Consider the following 27,930-nt stretch of genomic DNA (forward strand, 5'->3'; position numbering starts at 1 on the left):
GAGCAATTTTTATTTTATTTTATCCCAGACATTTGAAGAAGCAACTATTTATATGACATGATCCAAATTCTGCACCATTGCAAACCTTTGATATCAGAGCATTAAGAAAATCTTATTAAACACTAGAAGAAAAGTCAAGCCTGGTTTAAATGTTCCTAGTCAGAGAAGAATATTTAGCCAGTGTAACATATGAAAGCCACTCAAAATGCCAAAGATGGCAAATAAATTAAATTCGACAGGTAAAACTAAATTTGAAGACATTCCTAGCTACTGTATTTTAAAAATAAAAGGAAAATATACAAACACAAAAATAATACAAAAGACTAAACACAATCATCAAAATGTGAAAAAAAGAAAATAAATACAGATGATTTTTCAAAATAGGCAAATGTGACAAGACTAGATAAATCTGAGTCCATTCTCCTTGTATTTTTTTTTTCAAAAGGTTATGAAAGTTGATACAACTTTAAATGGCACATGCAATTTAGAGGGACCATTTCTGATCAGGTGGGAGTGATGTGTACGATTGAAGGCTTGCTTCTTATCAGAAAGGAGAAGTCCGCAAAGCATCCAAGATGCTTCCGCAACCTTTCAAGAGCATGGAGAAAACTGAGCTCTAGGCTTCAGAGACTCACTTTTCATCCTGTGGTGATGGTAACAATGCTACAAAGCTAAAGAATGTGACTTCCTTTGAAAACCAAGCCACAATAGGAAAGGACCACTTCTTATACAATGTAAACACATCCAAAATGAGTTGCGGATTGTTCTCCAAATGACGCGGCTTTTTGGCTCCACGAGACAGTTTACATTGAAGGATCAACTGATGTATACATTTGGCATTACTTACAACTCTGACTTGGCATCTGCATTCTCATGTTTTACTCACAATCCCTCTCCACATAAAAGCTAAAAACGTATCTTAAAAGTACTGTGTAAATCCCATTATTTCAGACAGATGCCTTAGACGAGAAAAGCCAAATGGACGTGGAAGGGGTGGGCTAAAATTCTTCAGAATAACTTTTGGCTTCTCAAAATCTGAAGTCAGGGTTTACAGATCCCAAACCAGGCTATCCAGGCCAATGCAGTCATATCAGTAGTTCAAAAGACTTTATATGACTGAAGACTCAGCTCTTTCTGGAACAGGGAGGGATTTGTTGTGCTCCTTGGTAGACATTTGGAAATCTTTGTCAACATCAGGCCAGGATTAATGACCATAAGGAGAAGGGAGTGCAGCATGGCATTTTGCATAAATTCCTGGGCTCATGCCCAGTATAATTAGGGAATAGCATTTTATTCAACGAAGAGAGGAATGATGCCCTGATACAGCACAACAGAATCAATGGGCTTATTCAAGCACAGTTTTATAATCTCTCTCGAGTCTTTAAATTTCCTCCACTCCATGTGCAAATATCATCACCAGGCCTGGCTCTAGCACCATCTCCTCTCCCATGTGCTGATTCTCACAGGCCATCACAACCACAGCTTGTTTGCCTGGGATGCGTTTGGCCACATAGTTTTCATAATAGCGTCGGTTCATCTGGCGAGTTTCTAGGGTGGCCAAGCCTTGGGGCCAGTTCCGTTCATGGGCATTTTCAATCAATTCATTGATGATGGATGTGGGGCAGCCGCTTTCCACCAAGGAACGCTTGATTACAGCTTGGAGTACAGCATCTGGTGTAGAGATCATACCACCCCATCGGGTTACCCGGGCTGGCTGCAAGGAATTCACCCACCTAGGAGTCAAGTGAAAAGAGTCACGCAACAAGGAAAGGAAAACAGATGAAACTAATAGCACTAGAGAGCAAGATTCCTTTTATGGTATTTCTGATCAAGTGGATGACGGTTCCCTGCCAAACAATCATGATGAGTAAAGCTCAAGTTTATTTGGACTACTCTGTGTATTAAGTACAAAGTACCCTGTTTCCCCGAAAATAAGGCCTTCCCGGATAATAACCCCAATCAGGCGTTTGAACGCATGTGCTAAAATAAGCCCTCCCCAAAAATATTGCAACACAGCAGCAGCCATGAGGTGACCACGCTCGCCACTTCCTGCACCCCCCAAAAAATAAGAAATCTCCCCCCTCAAAAAAAAGGCCAAGCGCTTATTTCATGGGTCAAAAGAAAATAAGACCCTATCTTATTTTCGGGAAAACATGGTATTATTTCTAACATAAAATTAACAACGTCTAGGGAAACAGAAAGCCACCGGACAGATATTTCAAACTTTTCACTAAAAAACTATTTCCTCCAAACTTCATACAGTGATCTTTGAAATGTTTTGAAGCTTCTTTTCTTTGTGGAAGCTATGAAGAATCTGGATTCATCCAAACACTCTTGATTCCCTAGTAAATCTAGCCTGCATAGCCACAGATGAGAAAGTTGATTTATTGGACCTCCTGTTGAACCTCATAAGATGTGATCTCTCTAGAACAATATCTCATTCCTGTGGCTCTACATTGTGTAGGATGATGCACCAGGACTTATCCCGAAATCACAGCTTCTGAGGTTTACTCTTAAGTCTGTGACATTATGAATCCTCCTAGCATTGCTCCCAATTCTATTTGACCTAATTCGTTTGGGAATATATTTTTATCTACATAGTTACTTGCATACCACCCATTCCCCATTCCCAGGGTGGTTTACACAATCGGGCCCTTTTGAAATGAGAACTATGAAGCCTCAAAGCTTCATTATTCTAACAATAATTAAGTGGTCTCCATTGGTAATCCAGACATGTTCTTTGGCACTGAACAAGATCTCCACTCCTTTGACTATTTTTAACATTTAAAATATCTACCTTTGTTCAGTATCTTTTGCATTCTTAACATTCTTTGTCTCCACCAATTAGAACTTAGAACTCTTAAGATCTGTAATTTCAAGATGGTAAGAGATCAATGCTTCAAAAATAAAATCTGAACAAGTCACCTTGACATTTGTAATTAATCTTAAATCAGTCCCAATTTATCTCGTTTATTATATTGATAGAACAGCAACCATCTTAAACTGCCGAAAGCTGCTGATTCTGTTCTACGGAGGAATTGTTAAGTCATCATCTGCACCTCTATAATTGTCTGGTTTGGCTTTGCAACCAAACAAGACAGATTTCAGAGGATAATTAGAATTGCAGAAAAAACATTTCTACCAACCTGCCTTCCATTCAGGACCTGTATACAGCATGAGTCCAAAAGAGGGTTGTGAAAATATCTACAGACCCCTCACATCCTGGACATAAATTGTTTTCAACTTCTACCCTCAAAATGATGCAATAGGGCAATTGCATACTAGAACAACTAGACACAAGGAGAGTTTTTTTCTCAAATGCCATCTCTCTGCTAAACAACTAATTCCCACAACACTGTCAAATTACCTACTAAGACTGTATTACTATTATTCTTCTCATCCTTCCTAGTACCTATCTCTTCCCACTTATGACTATAACCATGTTGCTTGTATCTTTACAATTTACATTGTTTTGTCTCCTAGTATGATTTGATTGCTTATTAGTAACCTATGACTATCACCAAGTGTTATCTCTTATGATTTTTGATGAATGTATTCTATTTTATTTTTCTTTTCTTACGTACACTGAGAGCATATGCATCAAAGACAGATTCTTTGTATGCCAATCGCACTTGGCCAATAAAGCATTCTATTCTATTCTATTCTATTCTATTCTATTCAGTTAGTCGTCAAGCTGCTGTATGGCTCAGGAAATAAAGAGAAACCATGTTACCTGCTTATGATTCCTGAATTAATTATCTCAACAGGTTATTAGCTCATTGAATATTTGGAGTTACTTCTTTAAAGCTACTATTATCCTGAGAAACAATTTCCAGAACTGGAAAAAGATAACCCATTCTTAGCTAGCATAATGGGAAGTGAGGGTGGAGGTTTGTTTGAAGAGCCAAGGTGGCGCAGTGGTTAAATGCAGCACTGCAGGCTACTGCTAGATCAGCAGTTCAGCGGTTCAAATCTCACCCGCTCAGGGTTGACTCAGCCTTCCATCCTTCCGAGGTGGATAAAATGAGGACCCAGATTGTTGGGGGCAATATGCTGACTCTCTGTAAACCGCTTAGAGAGGGCTGAAAGCCCTATGAAGTGGTATATAAGTCTACTGCTATTGCTATTGCTATTCTCTGAGCTATGGATTGGTTTCCAAATATTTCTTTATCAGGCTAGGTAACATCTTCAGTGGAATTTAGGGGAGGTCAGTGCCCATGTTCTTCTGCTCATAAGAGCTTTGTGTCGCCAGTGGATCTTGTGATGGTGAGGTCACATCAGGTGTGGCTTGTGTCAAGTGAGGGCCTTGTGATGCGCCTTGCGATAGGTCTTGTGATGGGGATCATGTCAGGTGAGGGTCATTTGGACATGAAGTGCTGGGGGGGGGTGTTACATGGGTTGGTTGATGGTTGGTGCCATCTCTGGTTGGCTGTGTGGTTGATTTGAATTCTGAGGGGTTCATAAGTTGGTTGTAGGTTGATGTGTAAGGAATTAGTACTTACTCAAGGATTTCATTATATTCAATAGTTTCCTCCAAATTCTGCAGGTTGGGATTGACACTACGTATCGCTCGCATGTATGCTTTTAACAACTGTATGTCCCGTTTCTGCAAAAATGGATTATACATTAATTTAACTAATAGGACCCAGAGGTTACCTGCATCAGTAAAAAAAAATCCATAATATATTGCACACAACATAATTTACTACCGTAGTTGTTATCACAAACATGTATTAATGCTCAACGCTTTACACATTAACAGTGTGCAGCAATGCAGATTCAAAGAAGAAAGGGAGATTTGAACTGCAACTGGGTGTCCTATCAGCAACTCTTTGAACAAAGTTGCCTCTTTTCCCAGACTTGGATTTTGGGGTCCAGGAGAAGGCATATTTTGATTCAAAAAGTTGCAGGTGGGTTCTATGCGACTTCCTCCCAAAAAATTAAATCATGTTTGAGTCTGGAATGTTGCACGAAGCTAATATACACGTCCATGGAATACAGGTCGTCCCTGACTTGCAATTATTTGTTTAGTGATTGTTTAAAGTTAAAAAAGGTAAAAGTTTCCCTCGCATATATGTGCTAGTCGTTCCCGACTCTAGGGGGCGGTGCTCATCTCCCGTTTCAAAGCTGAAGAGCCAGTGCTGTCTGAAGATGTCACCGTGGTCATGTGGCTGGCATCACTAAATGCCAAAGGCACACGGATTGCTGTTACCTTTCCACAAAAGGTGGTTCCTTTTGAACTGCTATGTTGGCAGAAGCTGGGACAAGTAACGGGAGCTCACTCTGTTATGCGGCGCTAGGGATTCGAACTGCCGACCTTTCTGATCGACAAGCTCAGTGCCTTAGCCACTGAGCCACTGCGTCCCTCTGTTTAAAGTTACAACAACACAAAAAAGTGACTTACAACTGGTCCTTGCACTTGCAACCAGTGCAGTATCCCCATGGTCATGCGATCAAAAATTTGGCAGCTGGCATGTATTGATGACAGTTGCAATGCCTTTGAGTCACACAATTGCCGTTTGTGATCTTGCAAGCCATCTTTCACAGCAAGCGAAGTCATTGGGGTAAGCCTGATTCATTTAACAACCACCTAATACACTTAACAACTGCAGTGATTTCCTTAATTGTGGCAAAAAAAGATTGTAAAACTGGGTGGCAACTCATTTAACAACTGCCTTGCTTAACCATGGAAATTCTAAACAATGGAACAATTGTGGTTGTAAGTCAAGGATTATCTGAATACGTATCTTTCAAGTTGCAACCATTTGTTTGGTGACCATTCAAAGTTACAGCAGCACTGAAAAAAGTGACATAACTGGTTTTCACCCTTAGCGACTGTTGAAGCATCCCTGTGGTTGTGATCAAAATTCAGGTGTTTGGCACTGGCATGTATTTATGACGGTTGCCGTGTCCTGGGGGGTCATGTGATCATCTTCTGCAACCTTCTGACAACGGGGAATCCAGATTCATCTAACAACCATTCTACTAACTTAATAACTGCAGTGATTCATTTAACAACTGCAGCAAGAATGATTGTTAAATGGGACAAAACTTAGTTAACAACTGTCTTGCTTAGCCAATGGAAATTTGGGGGTCATAAGTCGAGGACTCCCTGTATTCACAATTACAACACACTTTCACTTCAGTACAAGATGTACAAAGTAACTTTCTAAAAATACAGTCCCCTTCTCATTCCCCTTCTTTAAAAAAGGTCAGTGGATCCTTTAAGCCACCTGGCTGTTTGACAAAGGAAAGAAAATGCAATACCTGCTCTGCTAATTGATGCTTATGTTCTGCAGACGTCTTTTCCAATTCAGCTATTCTTGTCTGTTGCTGCTGCACTACTGACCGTAAATGTTTTATACAGTTATGATTCGGCAATTCGTCTTTGGGCATTTCCAAGCTGCACAGAGAAGTAACTACAATTGAATGCCTAGAAGAAAACTGTTTAGGTGGATAAGCAAGCAAGAACAGAGGTAAAAGACTCTACTCTAAGAAAACTTGAGCCTGAAAATAACAACTCCCAAGCTACCGGCTGCCAATACTGTGCAATTTGGTTATACCTGATGCATCATCAAAGCCGTTGTCACATTGACAAAGACAGTCAGTCATCAACATCTTTCAGTTAAGGGATAATCCAAATAACATAGTCCAGTAACATATAATCAGTCCAGTAATCAAGGTTTGCTAACAATTGCAAAACTTACAATAGCTCACGGCACTCAGATCAGATCAGATCAGCCCACCATCTAACGAACAGAGAGAGAGAGCTAACAGGCATTCTGGCTCCCTCTTATGGTTGACTGAGGAAACAGCACCCAATCACATTTACAGCATGATTTAAAGAAACAGGTACAACATTGTTACATGATTTATATATTGCCAACCCAGCCGTTAGAATTATATTCCTACAGGCACAATGATTGCTGCCCTCACTAATGTTTCCGGATCATGCTGTCATGTGTGATCTTTTATCATCAGGCCAGCAGAGAATTATGACCCTGCTGGGTTGTGATCAGACAGGCATACCCAAATTTGGCAAATACTCACCCGCATCCCTGTTCACAGGTCACAGGCCGCTTTGGATTGTGTTCGCAGTCATTGAGGTGAGACATCAGGTTGTCAAGCCGCACTACAGCAGTGCAACCAAAAACAGCGTTGTCACACGTGATTTGCAGCTTAGATAGCATATTACGCATGATCCGGGGAACAGGGCGCAGGTGAGCCACAGTCACGACGCTTCGATCGACGGGGCACGTCTGCTGTTGGGAGAACCACTGGGTGATACAGGCATTGCAAAAAGCGTGCTCACAATGAGGTGCCTGTGTAGAGAACAGAACCAAGCATGCCAGTTTAGATTACATCAAGTTTGCTGCTCAAGTTGACGGGGGCTCTTAGCTTTCCATGCAGCTTCCTTCACTCAATGCTTCTCACTAACAGAATTGGAAATACTGCAGGACAGAACATCCATCGATCAATTAATGTAACCAAGCTATCAAGGGCATATGAAAACATCCGTTCATTCTGCTTGTCGTAGTAAGAACCTATCAGGGAAAAAATATAAAAATCACCCAGCATAATTATTCCCCACCAAGTGTTAATTTCTGTCCTTCACATGGACACTATATTACAGATTAGCATGTTTTGTTCCAATTCTGGATTAGTATAAATAAGTATGAGAAAAGATATATACTGTATTTTTCGGACTATAAGACACACCAAGATTTCAAAGAGGTAAGTAAGAAAAAAAAAGTTTTTGTTTTCCCCGGCCCCCAGGAGCACTCTGCAGGCTTCAGCAGGGCTGTGAGAAGGGAAAAATGCCCCCATTTTTGCAAAAAATAGGTGAAAAATGGGCCATTTTTCACAAAAACAGGGGCATTTCCCCTTTCCCCAGCCCTGCTGAAGCCTGCGGAATGCTTCTGGGGGCTAGAGGAAGGGGAAAATGCCTCAATTTTTGTGAAAAACAGCCCATTTTTAGCAAAAATGGGATGCGGGACAGGGCTTCAGGAGGCTAAAAATGGCTGTATTTGGTATATAAGATACACCAATATTTCCACGCTCTTTTTGGGGGGGAGGTGAATCTTATAGTCCAAAAAAATACGGTAGTTACTTCCTTGTATAGTATTAGAATATACTTTCAAAGTACTGAAAAATGATTTGATATGAGCACCCCAAATGTACATCCCAAAACAGATAGCATTAAGTGAAGCCTCTAAATATGGCACGGCTGCCATTCCAGCTCTTTTTCCAAGTATAATTTATTCACATGATAAGATAATATGCTTTATAAATTTAGTTCTTTGTCTCACAGCTCTATTTCCAAGTACTGTTGTTTGGAAGAAATGAAGATCAATTTCCAAAAGAGCTAAATCAGGCAAAGCTTTTGGGACCAGATGGCCTACCAAGCGGATTCTATAAAATGTTTGAAGATCAATTACTTCTTCCGATGAAGCACTTAATTAATTCTATCTTACATGGGAATCTTATATCAGATTCTTGGAAGGATGCCTGCATTTCTTTAATACTCAAAGATGGACCAGATTTAACTTCTGTGAAGAATTACAGGCCAATCTCTCTTTCCTTAATAATGACTACAAATTCTTTACATCTATTTTAGCTGAAAGACTTAAATGTTTTAAAGGATTATATACATGAAGACCAGTGTGGCTTGTTACTTAAAAGACAATTAAATGTTAATATTAGAGTAATTTTGAATATAATTGAATATTTACAACAATGTAGCAACAAAGCTAATTGCTGTTTTCATGCCAACCTGCTACTCAAGATGGTCGCTATGAGGAAGAGCTCCAAGAGAAAAGACAAGACATCAGGTTTCATAATATGATGAAGAAGAGAAAACAGCATCCTGTGTTTCTATGAATTGGATAAAATTCTACTAAGTTCCCAGTGTGGTAATATATATATATATATATATATTCTGAAAAATATTCTGGTTATTTAACCTAGATATGCTTAGGACATTTTTAACATTTGTTTTTCATGGTATGAATGGTACTGAAGAACTTAGTAGAATTACTAAGTAGTAGAAGTATATATATGTGTGTGTATGTGTTTATGTATATATCTGTGAAATTCTACATCCTCCCACTAACATTGTTTAATACTTGCTAAATGGAGGATGCTGTCATCTACTAATGCTGTCATCTACTAATTATGATCAAATTACATTATTATACTTGCACTATGTAGGTCTTGAATTATGGCTTCACAGTTCATTTTACAGCACTGTTGTAAAATTCCTAAGCAAAAAAAAAAGTAAATAATGATACAGAAAGCACCATAAGATAGTAAAAAGAATCAGATCAAGTTTACAGTAGAAAATAACATACTATTTTATATAGTTTTTAAGTTTTTTAAGATTGTAAGTCACCCAGGGTTACCTTATGGTAAGATGGGTGGCCAATAAATTTAGAAATAAATAAATATTTACATTTAAGTCCCCTTTCTGTGGAGAATTTATTAACAATTCAGCTTTCCTTATGATCCTAAATACTTCTTATAAAAGCTACCAATGATTGAACTTCAGCCATTTAATTATTTTTAATTTACCATATAAGATAGTTTTTTTTTTACTTCGGCAAAGCAAAATTAATGTTATTAAAAATCTATTTACCTTTATGACTTCATTATTTGGCACCCAATGATTTATCTTGCATACTAAGGAAAAAGATGGTTCATATGGCATTAAGCTGATGATAGCCAGAAGCAAAGATTAATATATAATTACAACTCCCAGACAGGAATGCCATATTGCTAATAAATTATGCTGGTATGTTCAATTCTATGCTTACGGCAATGGAAACTTTTGTTGTGTCACACTTGATCTTAGCCAAAAGGCCAAGAAGCCAAAGCTGTCTCATACCACTCACTATATTATTTCCATTAACCTTACAGCACAAGACTTTCTAACATGTACTGAATGAACAGATTTTGAAGTATAGGTTAGAGTGCATAAGACTGCAATAACCCAGGAATGTATCTAAGAAAAAAAAAATGACTCATTCATGGAAAATGATCCTAAAGATAGAGTTAAATTCTTAGCTGCTACAAGTAGAAGGAAGCACCTCACCCTTCAATGCAAATCAGTATGATTTCTACTTCTTATAAAAAAGAGAATAAAGGCTATAAAGGTTCAATAGGCAGGTTGTCCCTTAATGATGATCCGAAAATAGGCCTTATACAGTTCAAGCCTGATATGTCTGGTTTTCGTAATATATTGAAATGCTGAAAAATTACTTTTTAAAATGGATACTAGCTTAAAACCACTAAATCTTTAAAATAATGATCAAAGAATGTAATAATTTTTACTCCTACAATTATTAAGCTCCTACACCATATTTCATCCTGTATTTTGAACTACGTGTTAAAGGCACTTCAATCAGTTACACGGGTGTAACACGTAGAAAACGGCTTGATTGTGTTAGAAAATCTCCATGAAAAATACTCAAACACAATCTAGCTCTTTGGGCACTGAGCATCCTTGATATTACATAGAATATTTACACCAGTAATAACCTCAAAGGCGGTCTGAAAGACATTAACATAATCTATGAGTTTAACTAATATATCCACCCATGGATGAGACTATTTGCCTGCAGGCTTTCTGCCTGAGCACCATTTTGGCTCGTACTTCTTTGAAGCCAACTTCTAGTGGAAATAGAACTGCCTGTGTCTGCAGATGCCACCAGAGCATTCAAGCACATTCAGTGGAAAAAGGCAAATAGATCTGTTCTGCGGGGATGGGTACTTGGTGCAGCTTTGCGAAAGTCATTTTGTTTTGGCTTGCCTTCTACTGAAGAGACCCACAAAATAAGTAATTTTAGACAGTTGTGCAATGTAGATAATTGCTATATAGCCTCACTCTAAAACCACGAGGATAGGTAACCTGTAGCTTGTTGGCTATATGTAGTCTCCAGATCAGCTCCAGACTGGTGCCACAGTCTTTTGCTCCCACTTTCAGTATTTGGCTGCAACCTCTACAAAATTTAAAAATGTAATTGTCCAGGTGTAAAACAAAAAAACCTCAAGCAAAATAGGCTTAATGCTTTTATTTTACGACACAACACAAAGAAGAGGCCAATGTTTTTAGCCCTACCTCTTCCAAAAAGCCACCTAAAGCACATTGCTTGGCCAATTCTTTCTCATGCAGAAGTTATGTATGTCAAGAGACCAAGCGGGATAAAGAATAGTCCCTGGCAGTTCCCTGATGGAGAAAGAAATATCAATAAAGCCTGTTATGCAAGTACAGGTAGTCCTCAATTTACAACAGTTCATTTAGTGACCATTCAAAGTTACAAAAGCACTGAAAAAAGTGACTTATGACCGTTGCGGCATCCCCGTGGTCATCTGATGAAAATTCAGATGCTTGGCCACTGACTCACGTTTTTGAGGGTTGCAATGTCCTGGGATCATGTGATCCCCTTTTTCAAGCTTCTGATAAGCAAATTCAACGGGGAAGCTAGATTCCCTTAATAATTGTGTTACTAATTTAGTGTTTCACCTAACTATGGCAAAAAGATCATATAATGAGACAAACTTCACTTAGCAACTGTCTTGCTTAGCAACAAAAATGTTGGGCTCTATTATGGTCATAAATCCAAGACTACCTGTACAATATCTATAAGATCATTGTATTTTGGTTGAATTAAGTTTGAATATTATTGCAGCCACACAATGGTCATACTAACCCAGTGTGGTAATCCACAAGGCCTGGTTAGCACAAGTATGCCCACAAACACTTTTTTCTAGGGCACCACAGTAGGGCACCACAGTTATCAAACCAGCTGTCTGCGGTTTGCTTGCTGTTAAATTATTGTGCTAACAAGATAGATGCAGCTATGGCTAGAAGTACTGTACACCCTATTTTAAAGAAGTTGCTTAATTATAAACAATATATGGGTGTTTCTATAGCTGTACTATGTGGAAGGGTGAGGGAGGAGGAGTCAGCAAGTTTATTCATACTCACTAAGCCTTACAAATTACTGTATATGTGGTCGAAGTTCTGCCAACAAATGTCATTTTTAAATCTGCAAGGCAAGCAAGCTATTCAAAACCATTTAGCTAAATCCATCTTTTCAAAGAAACCTTGCCCTTCCCGTCCCCCCTGCCAAAATAAAGGAAGCAATCAATTGCTAAACTATTGATAAAAAAACAGTACTAAGCTATATAGTAAAAAAGGTAAAGGTTTCCCCTGTCTAGTCATGTCCAACTCAAGGGCTCATCTCTATTTCTTGGACAAGAGAGCCAGTGTTGTTCGAAGATATTTTCCATGGTTATGTGGCCAACATGGCAATATGCCCATGATGGTGATCCTATGGCACGTGGGCCACACATGTTCCATTGCGCATGAGTGCGTGCCTCCTGCAGCTCAGCTGATTTTCAGGTCTCTGCCCTGCACACAGGAGACCCACGTGCATGCATGGGGGGGTGTCACAGTCACACATGCATGCAGGGGGTGCCCTACCTTTCTCCTCACTTTCTGCCGCCTGTGTCTTCCCAGATCTCTGCAGAATTCGCTTCAGTGCTGTTTTGGGACACAACGCTTTTCTACCTCCCCCCCCAGCCCTGTTTTGGGATTCAAGGCTTTTCCCCCCTCCCAGCACTGTCTCAGGATGTGGTGGTGAAGGGAGTGCGGAGGGTCACATGTGCATGTAGACGGGGCACATGGGAGGAGCATTGCATTATGGGTGTGGGAGTGCATGCACTTTTGGCACCCGAGGAAAAAAAGATTAGCCATCACTGCTATATGCCAAAGGTGCACGGAACACTGTTACCTTCCCTACCGAAGTGGTACCTATTAATCTACTCGCATCTGCACACTTTTGAAGTGCTAGTTGGCAGGACCCTGGGCAAGGAACAGGAGTTCACCCCATTGCACGACGCTCAGATCTCAAATCTGGCCTGTCACCTTTTCAGCCAACAAACTCAGCACCTTTAACTGCAGTACTTAAGGTTTATCATGTACATTTATCATGTACATAATTTATGATGTATTTTTCCATCTATTCTAGAAATAAGATTGCTTCTGAAGAAAGTGTGATTTGACTAGTGGAAAAACTAGTCAAATCACAAAGTCATTCTATACAAAACGGCTTGTTTTTTTAATCCTTTCAGATCAATTACTACCGGTATTAACCAATTCAGTCTTGCAAAATCACATGCCTTTAGATTACTGGAGTGGTTTAGAAATTGCTTTGAATAACTATTTTATTTCTGAACTTCTAAATATAATACAATGTACTTGACAGGAAGGAAAGTAGCCTCTTACAGAGACAAAATTGATATATAGAAAGACAGTTTTATTCAAATTTGCCCAAAAGGAAAGCAATACTGCATTTAAGACACACACCTAAAGCACAACACGTACAACCTCATTGTTTGCATCTGTTATTTTCTTCTTAGCTAACTAAATATAACTTTCTCATTATAAAGGCAAATTAATTTGGGGAAAGCAGTTAAGACAACCTGTCTGAAACAGCAAACACCATACTGTTTTTCTGCCTGGATTGTCGTACCTCAACTTAGAAAATGCACCTAAATTTACAGGAGGAAAACAAAACAAAAAAGTTTTTGGCCTCTGCGCATTGCGTTTTCAATCTCAGCCCGTTTTCACCAAAAATGGATCCGTTTTTGGGCTCCCAAGCCCTCTGCGAAGTGGTGCAATTCAGCCAGTTCTATCCACCCACCCGGACATAATCACGTCCCATTTTTGACACTCTATGCGTGCGTGGAAGGTCCTGCACATGTGTGGAGGTGGCACATGCAAGCGAAGCGAGTAGCTCACATTTGCAAACCAATAGTGAAGGTAAGTTGATTTCACCCCTGCCTCCGTATGTTGTGTTTTTGATCTCCCAGGCCCCGGCATGGCCTGTTTTTGCAAAAAAAGTGCCCATTTTCATCCAAAATGCACCTGTTTTTGGCCTGCAGAGTGCTTCTGGGGGCCTGGGGAGGGCGAAAACATGATGCCTGGAGGGCTTGGGAGTCCAAAAAGCCTGTTTTTGGTGAAAACAGGCCATGCGGAGCACTGCAGAATGCTTCTGGGGGCCAGGGAGGCCAAAAATGTGACATGCGGAGTGTTCGGGAGGCCAAAAATGCCCATATTCAGTCTATAAGATGCACCTACATTTTATCCCACTTTTAGGGGAGGGGGAAAGATGCGTCCTATACTCTGAAAAATGTGGGTACTTAATTTTAAATATACATGCACAAACATATACCAAAACTTTTCAAGAATAGACAAATATTCTCTCTCTCTCTCTCTCTCTTATATTAACTAACAGTTTTATATTTTGCTTGGAAAACTAGTGCTGTTAATTTAAATAAACTTCACAATTATTAGCATATTGTGCTGAATTTTTTTTTTAATTTTTTTTCCTAAACAAAAAGTTTAAACCTGGACACTTAGTTGAAGCAGTTGAACTGAAATAGAAGATAATAATATAAGAGTGCTTAAATTAACTTTAAAGTACAATATATGTATTATTACATTTATATTCTACCTTTAATCCAGAACCTCAAGCAGCATATAAATGCACCCACCTCCTATTCCCCCCAAAACGAACAGCTTGTGGCCACAAATTGGGCACAGGCAAAACTAGCTCAAAGTTTCACAGTGTGTTTCAGTGGCTAAGAGTGGGCTACAACTTGGATCTCCCTATTACTGACACAATATCTTAATCACTACACTGTGCTACGTTTCTCTGTATGAGTAAGAAGGACTTAATACATAATTGCTTTAGAAAACCTGTATGCAAAATACATATTAATGAAGTTATTTTTTACCACCTACCTGCACTGGCTCCTCCAAAACCCCACTGCAGATGGGGCAAATAAGATCTTCATCAACATCCCCTTGAAAACGTGCTACATCATACCCCATTTCTCATCACCGATGCCAAAACGCTAGGGAGGGAAAAAAAGCAGGAGGAAGAAAAATTATGAATTTGAATTTTCATGACAAGAAGCTCTAAGCATGTATTTTGAAAATGTTATTATGCAAATGGAATGTATTTATGAAGGCCTGAGTCACGCAATCACCTTCTGGCAAGCAAAGTCAATGGGGAAGCCAGATTCACTTAACAACTGTGTTACCAATTTAACAACTGCAGTGAATAACCAAGGGGAAATATAGAAAGAAAATTAAATATATATTAATACACTTTTTGACTATAGCCAGAATAACCTTTGCCCAATGTTGAAAACAGAGTAATATTCCCCCAGATGAATTAGTGATTCAAAAAATTCTAGATTGCGCAGAAATTGATAAATTAACATTAACCTTAAAGGACAAAGAAGTCTGAATAATATGTAATTTGGATAATTGATATAAATGGTTGTATAACAGAAATAAAGTTAATTTAGCCAAGAAGCAATAGAGAAATATATAGAACTGTAAATGAATGTATATAAATATAGAAGCGATATAAGATCGATATATATGGGTATGATGATACAACAATGTTGATGTGATGATTGAAAGTTGTTATAGATGGAAAAAAACAAAAAAGTCTATTAAAAAACAACTGCAGTGATTCACTTAACTGTGGCAAGAAAGATCATAAAATGGGGCAAAACTCACTTAATAACTATCTTGCTTAGTAATGGAAATTTTGAGTCCAACTGTGATTTTAAGTTGAGGACTGCCTTATTCCACATCCTTTTCTACTTCTGCAGCAACCAAAATATATAGGCATCTAGTCCACAGCTTAGAACCCATGACTGCATATACTGAAGGGAGAGGTCGTCTGGAAATCTGAAACTAAGCATTTAATGGTAGATCAAGGTATTTCTTGATATCACCTCGCTGGAAAAAGAATTCAATCAAGTTACTCCTAATGTCAGAGAGTGAAATATACATCTTTGCTCAGGAGATACTACTTCTCAATTGTATAACACAGCATAAATCTTTCCCCAGAATGCTATCCGGAAGAGTTTGCAAGAGTACATTAGAAGTAAACTTTCCTTGTTCTCTTAGGTCTAACTTGGCACAACAATCTGCAGACATTTTTTACTAGAATTTGGAATATTTTTAAAAAGCTTGGGATTATTCATTTAATCCTTTTTTTCTAACACCGCAACAGGATATATCTTTCTCTGTTCAGCCACCTCTTCCCTTCATCTCTGCTGTCCTCACCTTTCTCTTTCCTTCCTTTCCCTGTGTTATTCATTGAGCCTTTTTCCCCCTTCTTTTTTTCTATGTCTGCTGGAAGACTGTGCATTTACCTATTTGCAGGTACCTGATTAGTCAGTTTTTAAAAGGCGTATTTTAACTTTCACTTTAGCAATGCCTGCAGAAATGAGAGCCAAGAGGTCCCAAAGAAGCAGAACTCAATAGCAGAACAATATTTATTGATTTATAGGTAACTAATTTTAATCTGCTACTATTTGTGTCTTTTCTCCTGTAAGATTGAGATTGTCCTGGCAACATTTCGGCAAGGTCTCACTCGCCATCTTCAGGCTGGTGTTTTTGGCTTACACGGGAAAAGACCCAAATACAACAAGACCAGCATATATATACACAGGTCATATGCAAATGTTTGTGGGGAAGAGAAATTTCCAGGACTCTTCTTTCTTGCTCTTAATTTTTGGAATTATCAAAAAGTGTCATATTTTTTTTAAAAAAGTGTATGAAAGTGTTTGAAATATACACATATACACATATATACATACATACATACGTGTGTGTGTGTGTGCATGCATGTGTGTGCATATTGCATACACTTACATATATAGTCTATCTTGATTTGCTAGCCAAAAAGGGGCGCGGGGGAGCTGCACGTGGCCCCTGCACCCTGTTTTTGCTGCCAGAGATGTAGGAGGCTGTCCAGGCCAAAAATGAGGCAGGGGTGTCTGCAGGAGCTGCACACAGTCCCTCTGTGCCCTGCTTTGGTTGCCGCTGGCTGGTCCTTTGCTATTTGCAGGCCGGATGAGTCACATGCTGGCCACGGCCCGGCCTGGTTTAGCGAAGGGGCCGGCCTGGTTTAGCGAAAAAGTCGAGATATGTCATGTGACACAGACAACCCCACACAGTTAAGATTGGGAAGATAGACATTGCATAGTATTATGTTTTTAATTTTTCCTGCCAGTCTTCTTTTTTGCTTGTGTGAAGGTTATCTTAAATCCTGCTTACCTTCCTATTGAATAAAAAAATGTTACTCATCAATACTTGGAATACTTTTCACTCATTATTTTACTCAGCAAAAAAGAAAAAAGTTGGAAAAAAAAACCAGCCAGGATGGTCACTTTGAATGGAAAATAGAGAAAAAGACATGTACAATCAGCAACACCACTAAGCTCTACTATAGAATATACAAATCATAAGTCAGTCTATTCTGTCTAGAACAATCTGCTTGAACAGAGGACAGCAGCCATTCAAATGACTCAATACTCACAAGTTTTGCAAAGAACGTAGATGAATCATGTTTGAAAGGAAAAGGACACCTATGGATTTTTTTTTACTGAACTGCAAGCCTATAATCAAGACCAAATCTCAATTTAAAAATGTTCCGATATTAACTATTGGAACTCTATAAAGGCACAATCAGGCCCTGCCATGCTGTACTTGTTCCCTGCCACCCATCAGCATGCTCTCCTACATCTGGCAGAAGCCACCCCTTCCCCACCATGCTTGTGCTGTAGGAGCCACTTATCAACCTACTGGCCTGCTTGCAAGTCACTCAGGATTTGCAACTTTCTGCTAGCATCCCTACTGACTTCGCTTATTGGAAGTCAGAAGCACTAGCATTTAAGACTTATATACCGCTTCACAGTGCTTTACAGCCCTCTCTCTAAGTTCTTTATAGAGTCAGCATATTGCCCCCAACTATCTGGGTCTTCATTTTACCCACCTTGGAAGGCTTAGCCAACCTTGAGCCTGGTGAGATTTGAACTGCCAAATTGTTGGCAGCTGACAGTCAGAAGTACTACACTCTAACCACTGCACCACCTTGGCTCACAAGGAAATTTCAAGGAGGTCCTTGCTTAATGACAGTAACCAGGGACTGCTGGAATTGCTGTCACTAAATGATATGGTCATAATATCGCCCTTTACAACTGCACTGTTTAACAATGGAAATTCCAGTCCAAATTATCATTGCTAAGAAAGGAACACCTGTCACCTTGCAGAAAATGAAACTGCCCTTATGGTTCAAAGAGAGGACTTTCTTTCATACTAGTACAAATTCTTTTTTTTTTAAATATGCTTTTTATTAGAGATTTTTAAATGGATCAAATTTAAACATGAAACAATATAGAAATGAAATTAAGAAGGAAATAAGAGAAGAAAAATGTAGAAAAAAGAAAATATATTTAAAGAAATAACTTCCGATCTTTATTACAGCAGTTACAAACAAGCTTAGTATCACGCTATCTTGATACTTTAAGATCAGATTACTTAGTTCACTTCTTACCATATTTCAACCCTTTTCGACTGACAAATCGAGAAATTATCAATTTATTCCTGTTCATTTTCAATAAAAAGTCCACAAAGGATTCCAGTGTTTTATAAAAGTACTTATCCCTGATCAAGCAAGGCAGTTTTCTTTTATCTACACTATTTTCTTTTGCAGAGAACTTTACAACAGTTATTTTTAAACTTTAGCTAAGTGTTGTCTTAACATTCTTTCTGATAAGATGCACAAGTATGTTCCTTAATAAATTTCTTAACTTTTCATTTATTGTGTTAATTCTGTACAGCTTGTCCACTTCAGCATCCATTGATGCCTACTTCCTCCTATTTTAAAAATATTTTTAGGATTTTAACAATCCTCTCCTTCACTAAATTATACTGTAGTTCTTCTCAGTCTCAAGCAGCCTTCATTCTCTTTTAAATTCAATAGTATCACATTTTCTATATCTTTTTTAATCTCTTGATTTGTCATTTCTGTCTCATTTTTAGTGCAGATTCAATTTTTTAATTTATCTTTTCTTCTGTATTTAATACACCCAAACACCAAAATTATTCAAAATCTAGTAATAATCATAAACTGTCAACATATTCTGCAGGCAAAACAGAAAGAAACTTGACAAAACTCTTATAAGGTGATTTGGTAAAAGTTCTGGGGTCTAATTCAGTAATTAGCCAGACATTGATTGGCCCAGTGAAAACATACATGATTTGAGGTTCAAGTAAGATAAAGAAAAAAGGCCTTTAACCATAAAAGCCATATTGTTTTTAACTTGAACTTAAGGAAAACACTAAACCAATCCCCATTAGTGCAAAAGACTAACACATTCTGATCTTAAAGCAATGCTTGCAATCTTTTAGTTCAATATGTAGGGAAATCAAAATTACTTAGCAGACCCCTCCAGACTTAAGTAATTAGATGATTTAATTTTATTATGGTACTAGAAAACACAATATGTCACAAGTATTGCAAATGCAAAGTAATTTAAATAACCACAAGTAGGATCAGCAAGAAAACATGTGACATGTCAATTTAGAGACTGTCCAATGGAGTTGGATGGTCAATACATTTAAATAATTAAAATTGAGAATTACAGCTGGTGGATTTCAAAATACATTATATTTCAAGATATTGATGGGTTTTATATTGAAATGTATTCCTAAGAGATATTTTAGTAAGATAAATCTGGAAAACAATTCTAGATCTCAATGTCCAAGCTGACTTTCCAGCTGCAATTTATAACCAGTTGCAACTTTTTTATATGTCAAACTAAAAATTAAATATGACATAATTATTCTTTCATATAAAATCAGTTTCTTGGCCTTGAAATGAAAGGCTTGTCCGAAATTTTAAGCTGTTTGGGCTAATTTATGAGTAAGACAAATCCACAACCTACTATAAATTGCATTAGATCTGTTTTCAGATATCAAATTATATCATGTGGCTATAACTGGCTGTTAACAAAAAGCTACCACAGCTGTATGAAGCTTTTTAATCTGGTCAAAAAGATCGAAATGGATTAAAACTGCATGCTTCTTCTCTTAGTACAATGCAGAGATCTAGTCACCTTTTAATTATTTTCTACTGAAATATTCTGTACTTCATAGAACGTTAATTTCAACTGTTTAGTCTACCTACGGTATAGGTGCATAATGCAATATTATAATTGCATGTATATTATTACTTCAAATGACTACTTGCAAACTACAAATGATTAATCACATAGAAATCACAACATATATAAATAAAACATTACTTTGAAAATAACATCCATATTTTAATCTACATCAATATTTATATTCAACCTGCTGTCATCCACCTAAACTGGCCTTTAGAATTACTACAAAATGAAGATGGTATTCCTCTGGACAATCCAATAACCTCTAATTCACTCTAACATCTGGCATTTAAAAATTTAGCAATTGTAATTAATCTCAATTAGCATTTATATTTCTCAATGTGGGGCTGTCAGATCAATTGTAAGAGCTGAAAAGCAGAAAAATATATCATAGTTTATCAACACATTGAAATAAATCACTGTTATACATCATTCAGAAGAAATAATACAAAGCTAAGAAGGAAATAAAAAACCAGAAGATATCCTAAAGCAACAAACACCCAGATAAGCAGGGATTAACACCAGATAATCAAGCAGAAAACAATACCCTAATCAAGGAGCAACCAAGGTGAAAACTACACTCCCACCAATACTGACAAGGCAAGCTGCTGTTTATAAATAGGGAACAAACCCCACACTCACCAGCACTGATGATGTTACCTAATTGGGTAATGAGACATCTGCAAGCAGACAATCAAGCTCAGACCACACTAAGAACGTCACAGTTCAACATTAAATTACAATCAGTTCAACCTTAAGTTACCTCTTCTATTACAAGTTCAGTTCCCAGCACCCTCATAGAAATGTCTCTGTAATTGTCTTGCCAGCAAAAAGACAATAGTTTGTCATTTGCTTTCTTCTGGAATTTTTTAAATTCAATATTAGGTTACAGAGATAATATTCTTTGGCAATTTATATAACTAGATCCAAGTTTGAATAAGATCTGAACCCACATAAGAGTAGCTAAACGTGGACATCTATCTGCTGAGACTTACCAGTAGCACCCACTTTTCCAGGATGGGCACATAATGAATCTGTTCAGTTAAACACCAGATTTCAACAGAAAATGAGATATACCTATAAAAGCAAACAGTGTATTGACTTCTGGAAGAAACAATTATTTTACCTTCTGCAGCAGAATTTCTTCCTGAATAGCAACAAGACAATGCTGATGTTGCGTTCCTCTTCTGAATTGAACTCTCACCATGGCCCATTTTTCTCTCTCTTCTTGTTCAGATTAAGTCATCGTTTATCTTAATAGCCAGAATCTGTGGTCATAAGAGGATAATTTTAATTTTTTTAAAAAAATTATACCAGTATAGCATGTCGCATTAATGCCTACTATTTTTAGTAACAGCAGAGCAGTACAGTACACAAAATGATGTACATTCTCTTCATCATTTGCTCTATACACAGAATGCAAGAATTAATATGCAGCTCATTTCCACACCCTTAGGCAAAGCATATTATTTGCAGCAAATTTATTATATCTGACTTATTTGAAATATTTCACAACAGCATATATTTTCAGCCTTCTCTGACACGTAATTCTCCCAATTCTAAGTAGTTTACAGTGAGAAGATGCTTCATGTCTAGCTTTGCTCAGAGCATACCCTAAAAATAATACTTGGTGCTTATTTAGTGGCAATAGCAAATAGGAAGAAGATTAAAGATGCTCAAAAAAAAAGCATTCAATATTCATCATATGCGTTTTTATTTTATAATGTTCTTTTTCAAATACTAATAACGCCTCATTTCAGATCAACAGATATTTACCCATTTGATTTAAATAGTCATCTACCATTTTTTACCAAAAATTGAAATCATATATATTATAAGAGGTTTTATTTTTAGGTGAAACCTGCAATGCCATTCTTGGGTCCAACTACACAGAAGGTTCAGAACATAAGACTAAGAACAGACACTGGCATTTTATAATTTTATAATTCCCCCCCTAGAAATCTATTATCCCACTGTGCTGGGAACAGCTAAAACCGGATGCTTCATACAACATATGAAGGAGCCTACAGATTCTATTATGAACACATGTATAAATATAAATATATACAAAATGTACATATAAATGTACACAAATGAGGAGCAAAGAAACAAATAAGAGATGAGAAACAACTGTTTGTCACCTGTTTCATGTAAGACACTGCAAGCAGACTTGCATCACAACAGTCAAGAGCAGGCATTAGATCAGTCAGCCTATCATTTTGAAGCTATTACCAGAAACAGTTTAATTTTTAGAACAGAGCTATTCAGCATGTATATCAGACTACTTACTTTCAAACAGATTTTTATCACAGTTGCCTCACAATCCCTGTTCACTATATGTGATCATAATAGCTCTAATTAAGCCAAGAGAATAATATGCAATCAGAACCTTATTATATGAAATATGATCTTGTTTCTTTGGTTTGGAAAATAGCCTGGGCCCTAAAACACAAATCCCCTGGTTGCAAACTGCGCAACTGAACAAAAGTAGCAACAACCTGTTTTACTCTCATAAACAAGATTTGTTCTCTGCTAACATAGGCTCCTGAACCGAAGTATGAACATGCCTTGAAATTTTAGAGGAAATGCTCTCCAGATTATCTGCTATACTTTACCAAAGTTGTTACCCACCTTAACCAAGGACTTTGTTGTTACAAGATTCTTCCTCAGATGTTGTTTCATCAAAAAGGCTCTTAAAATATTTTTTTGCCACTTCTCTGTTTCAGTTCACCATACATGTCCAAGCATTATACCTTCAGCTGCTACCTTAGCTTAATTTTCCAAACCACCCCCACAGCACTCTGTTATTCAACAGAAATTTAACCTCCAGAACCTTAGAATGGAAGGGAAACAGAAACACCTGCCAAGAATACTCAAATCTCCACAACATAATTTATTTGGATTCTTCCAAGCTGGCTATTGAATTAATCCCCCCACAAAAGATAGGCTTTGATTTCTCTCTTGATTTCCAGCCTTTAATCAAATTTGCTCTTCTTTACTTTGACTATAATTCCCTCAATATCATCAAAGCTCATTTCAAAACCATCTTAACCACTGAGCATCCCTACCGTAATACTTTTTCTCTCATAAATTTGTTACTGTACCCACCCAAAGCTTACACCGTCCAAACATCAAATCAGGATAATACTGTTTGTTATAATTCATGTGTTCATTCAAATCCACATCTTGAATTGACCCATGTTTATGAAAAATGCTAAGTTTTTTTGTTGGCAATTCATCTTGGCTCTAATTTCCTAGGTCATCTGGATTTCGAAGGCAGTATTAATTTAAGGATGATCCTCTCTGTCAGCCTTTGGACGTAGGTGGGAGCTTGTTTCTCTTTTCCCCAAATCTATTCCATTTTCCCAAATCTAATCAGTTTCCTTTCTAAAAATCTGCAACCATGAAACATCAGCAAGAAACCACCATGATGATTAATTTATTACAAATTTGATTATTATTAAGTTGCAACTGGCTTCAATGTGTTGGATTGTTTGCAAACACATTTCAATTACAAATTTATCCTCTCCCCCAAAACACTACTAATCTCTCTCATTAGTAATGATTTCATTCTATGTAGGTTGCTTTGTCCTTTTATTAAATACTCTAATCTCTTCGGAGGTCATTCGGTTAAAAAAATTAAAAGCAGCATTTAAACTGAAAACTATAGAGTTGTACATGTATAGTTGTACAGTTGTACATGTACGTACATTATTATTACATTACATTACTCCCTTTCTGGGTAAGCAACACTAAATGGAGCACAGAGACCTAATTCAAAGAAATTAAGGCATGATATAACAAAAAGAGAAGATTATTAAAACTAATTACACAAGCATCTCTTGATATCTTTCTTTCCTCAAAAGATTCATTTCTAAAACATTCAGATGCTATGTCACATTATTTCCTTTTGTTTTTGAAAAGTATTCTTTTTTGAGGGGGGATCTTATAATCTATGCAATATCTGATCCACATATCTCTTGCTTACTATAGTCACACTACATTTTCCAGATTTTGTTCATCACTATCAAACACTTTCCCAGGTTCATTTGGTAAAGTAATTATCTTGTAGTTTTTGCAGTTCCTCTTCTTATCCTTCCCTACCAATAGTCCTCGATTTATGACCAGTTGCTTAGCAACAGTTTGAATATGACCCAAATGCAAAGTTCTGGTGGCTCCCTCATCCTGCATTTTGGGCTCTTAGCAACCAACCAACATTTACAGCTGTTTGCATTGTCCTGTTATGTGACTTTGGTTTACGATGTTTTTGCCGGAAACCAGCATTTGTTTTCAATTTCTGGGGGAGAAAAAACCCTCCCCTTGTGGACAATGAGTTCATTTAATGAACACCACACACAAAAAAATCATAAAATCAGGTGGGTCACATCATGGGTTGGCACTTATTCAACAACCAAAAGAAAAAGATATACTTCTCACACGTGTAAAAGTTGTACAACCATTCCATAAGCAAACCATATCCACACTTTCCCAGTTTGTACTAATCCTGCAGCACTACCATTTTTAAATATTCTGATTGCACTTACTACTGCTCTTTCATCCATTTTTGGACACTAATATTTAAACTTTATTTTGTTTTTACTCTAATAGTTTCAATATATTTCCATACAAATATCTAAAATACTCCTTCCAGCATTTCCAATGTCACTTTTTAAAATTCTCATCCAATCTTCTGGAAGCTCATTTACCTTTTCCAAAGCACTGTTTGATGTTTAATTTCCATAAAAACCACTTTGCATTTTCTCTGCCTCTTTGAATTGTAACTATGCCTTTTTCTTTGTATTTACATTCTTTGTAAATATCTCTTTTAGTTTATATAGTTATATTGCACCTTTACCTCATCCTTATTTTTTGCAGCAATCATTCTCTTGGATGTATTACATTCAATCCCCCAAACATCCTTTTTCATTCTTCCTAAACTAGAATGACACACCATACACTTCTGTGGCACATATAACTGTTTCCATTCTGTTCAAAACATTTTACCCATTCTCTTTCTCTATACTAGGTTTCCATTTATTCTGTTAGATGATGAATCTTCTAACGCTTTTTCATAAAGGGCTCATACTTTCATTCCCATTTCTTACCTGTCCGTTTTTTTCTTGAGATCCAATCTTGACTCAAATACTGGATGTTCTACATTCAAGATTTTTCATCACTGCAGCCTTCACTAATCCTCTCACTTTCATCAAAAACAGCAAAAATCAATCATGCTTTTTTATTTCTATTTATTATTTTGCTATGGCCACATATGAATATATATGCACATTCCAAACAGATTTTCTAAACTTACTAAACAGCCACCATTCTCATCCATAGGTCACTAAATGCCTCACCAACCTTTTCTGTATTCTTTCATTTCCATCCATCCATTTTATTTATTTAACACAGAGTAGATTAGGCTGTCAGCCTTAGTCATTCTTCTAACATGACAATTCTTACTAACAAGGACGATATTGGCACATTTTAGCTAATGCAACCTAAACATAACCAAAGCCTATTTCACTTCAAGTATGCTAACTTTATTCTATGCAAGATGCAATCTCTAATCTAAAGACCACTTTTCAAGCCAACGTGCTGTTAACTACAATTTACTAACCAAACTGCTGATAATATTTATTCCCTTTTGAAAAGGGATCCAAATGGTTACCTCTGATCTTCTACTCCCCTCCCTAATAGAGGTCCAGTTCACCTTTTTAAAATCTTCACATAAGGAATCTTTCTACAATTTTGCAAGTAAATTTTGCAAGAATCTTGCCAGGAAAATATGGCCCTGGTTTTTTTTATGTTAGCTCTTGAGCCTCACACTTTCTTCACCAGCCCAACCATACGTCTTGGAAATAACCTACTCCCAAATCTCATTCAATTATACCATTAAGATGAAGAACAAAATGGTTTAGTTTATTAAGGCTCAAATGCAGGCAGTAGTTGTGGCTAGGTGGGCTTTTGCACCGCTTCATGTTTACACCAGTTCCGCCTGTATTGGAACTGTGAGACCCTCCTGCGCATAGTCACTCCTGCCTTGATAGTCTCACAGTTAGATTGCTGCAATGTGTTCTGCATGAGGCTATGCTTGAAGATTATTCAGAAGCTACAGCCAATGCAGAGGCGCAGAGAGTCCTGGGGGCGCCCTAGGGTGGCACATTTAAGATTGCTGTTACATTAGGTGCATGTGTGCCAGTTTGCTTCTGGGTCCAATTCAAGGTATTACATTTAAGGCCCTATAATGACATACATCCAAGGTGTCTGTGGAATTATCTCATCCTAATGGACCTAGCTTGCCCCACTAGCTCCAGTGGAAGGGGCCATTGGCAGATGCCATCTGCTAAGGAATCCTGATGGGTGGGATCAAGAAGAGCCTTTTCCACTGTGATCCAGAGGTGCAACTACTCCCACGCTTCTGGTTCCCTGCTGGAGGAAGGGGTTAGAAGATCTCATCCCTGTGTGTCTCATTGGATCTAGTTTCTTATAGATGTTTTAAAATTGTTTCTATATTTATCTTGTTATTGTTTGTTAAGTTGCCCAAAGTTGACTTACCAGTGAGTTGGCATGTAAAGTCAATAAATTTTTAAAAAATGACGTTTGACTGTAACAGGAGGCAGGGCAACATTTATCCAAGATAAATGGTTATAGTTATAAAGATAACTACGTACCATTAAAAAAAGTAATACAGTCCGGAGAGGGGGACAAAAAACGGAGGTGGAGTTATAAGTTCTGGGAGGTTTGATTTTATTTACTTTTTTATTTTAAATGTGCCTTCTCTTTTCTACAGCAAAATAGAGCTTCCTGCCAAGGTTTCGATTCAGCCTGTGCACGAAAGAGGGGGTTGAGAAGAAGGGCAAATTTTTTTGCCTTCCCAAAAGCCTTCCCACGCATTATATGGCTTGAACGTTCGCGGATCCCCACCAAATTGCACAGGTGGTTGTTCTACCAGATGGACATCCTTACTTTTTCTCGAAAACGGGAGAGAGGCTGCCTTTCCTAGTCTAGCCCCGTAACAACAACCCTACGAGGTAGGCTGGGTTAAAAAAAACAAAAAGCGAGTGTCGGGGAATTCTGCGACTGCACCACCCCTTCGCTGCTCTCGCTTCCCAGGGAGCCCCCTTTCCTCTAGCCGAGCAGCCCGTTCTCGGAACAAAATGCCTCCCCGCCACCGCTGTCCTTCCACCAAAACGGAGGGAGAGAGCTTGCATGGTCCACCGCACGCCGCCCTTTCCCAGCGCAAGCCCCTCACGGCACCGTCCCCACCGACTGCCAGGCGTATCCGCCTCTGAGCCTCTCCGCGCAGCCACCCCCGTCGCGCCCCCCACCCCAAAAACAAACCACCAGCGCTCCTCCCGCTCCCCAGGCCTGCAGCCTTTTTTCCCCGTTCGCCTCCGAGCCACCGTCACGGACCTCTTTTGGCTCCGCTCTAGGCACCGGCCGCCGCGCCGCCGTCCTCCCCTCCATCATTCCCCCTCCTCCCAGAGCGCCACCGGAAACACGCCAACCTCAATACGGATGCAGGGAATCCACCCTCCTCGGGCAGCAGGAAACGCTGGGGCAGGGCTGAATGTGGCCCGCTCTAGCCACCGGGGTGGTTTTTATGGTTTCTTTTGCTGGCGGACGGGCGGGGTCAGCTTCGCTCCTCGCGCTAAGCCAAACAAAGAGGTCAGAGGATGAGCTGCTGATCTAGCGCGAAGCTGGGAGGGCTGCCTGCCTGCCTGCCGCCTATTGTGTTGCTGCCTCCTTTACGGGGATGCGGTGTGATTCCCCAGGCACTCCAAACACGCGTGCATTCACACAATCGATCATCTCACTTCATGAATCCTCTCTCTTCCCAAGACATCACAATACCTGATCTTCAAGTAATGCTGGTGGTGGTGGTGG

At 38.3% G+C, this 27,930-nt stretch overlaps 1 protein-coding gene across 2 annotated transcripts; it reads right to left on the minus strand.

Moving 5' to 3' along the window:
• Positions 1-439: 439 nt before the first annotated feature.
• Positions 440-27,551, minus strand: RNF41 (ring finger protein 41). 2 transcript variants are annotated; one of them, XM_032210455.1, is made up of 7 exons: positions 27,457-27,551; positions 21,170-21,311; positions 14,810-14,922; positions 7,051-7,322; positions 6,268-6,403; positions 4,503-4,606; positions 440-1,733 (listed from the first exon to the last, which is right to left on the minus strand). In XM_032210455.1, the coding sequence occupies exons 3-7, from the start codon at positions 14,897-14,899 to the stop codon at positions 1,382-1,384; spliced, it is 954 nt and encodes a 317-aa protein (XP_032066346.1). In that variant the 5' UTR covers positions 14,900-14,922; positions 21,170-21,311; positions 27,457-27,551; the 3' UTR covers positions 440-1,381. The 2 variants fall into 2 exon arrangements, with proteins under 2 accessions (XP_032066346.1, XP_032066347.1); XM_032210456.1 differs by lacking the exon at positions 27,457-27,551 and adding an exon at positions 22,675-25,243.
• Positions 27,552-27,930: the final 379 nt, after the last annotated feature.

The sequence above is a fragment of the Thamnophis elegans genome, chromosome 2, assembly GCF_009769535.1.
Source record: "Thamnophis elegans isolate rThaEle1 chromosome 2, rThaEle1.pri, whole genome shotgun sequence".
In the NCBI taxonomy this organism is placed as follows: Eukaryota; Metazoa; Chordata; class Lepidosauria; order Squamata; family Colubridae; genus Thamnophis; species Thamnophis elegans.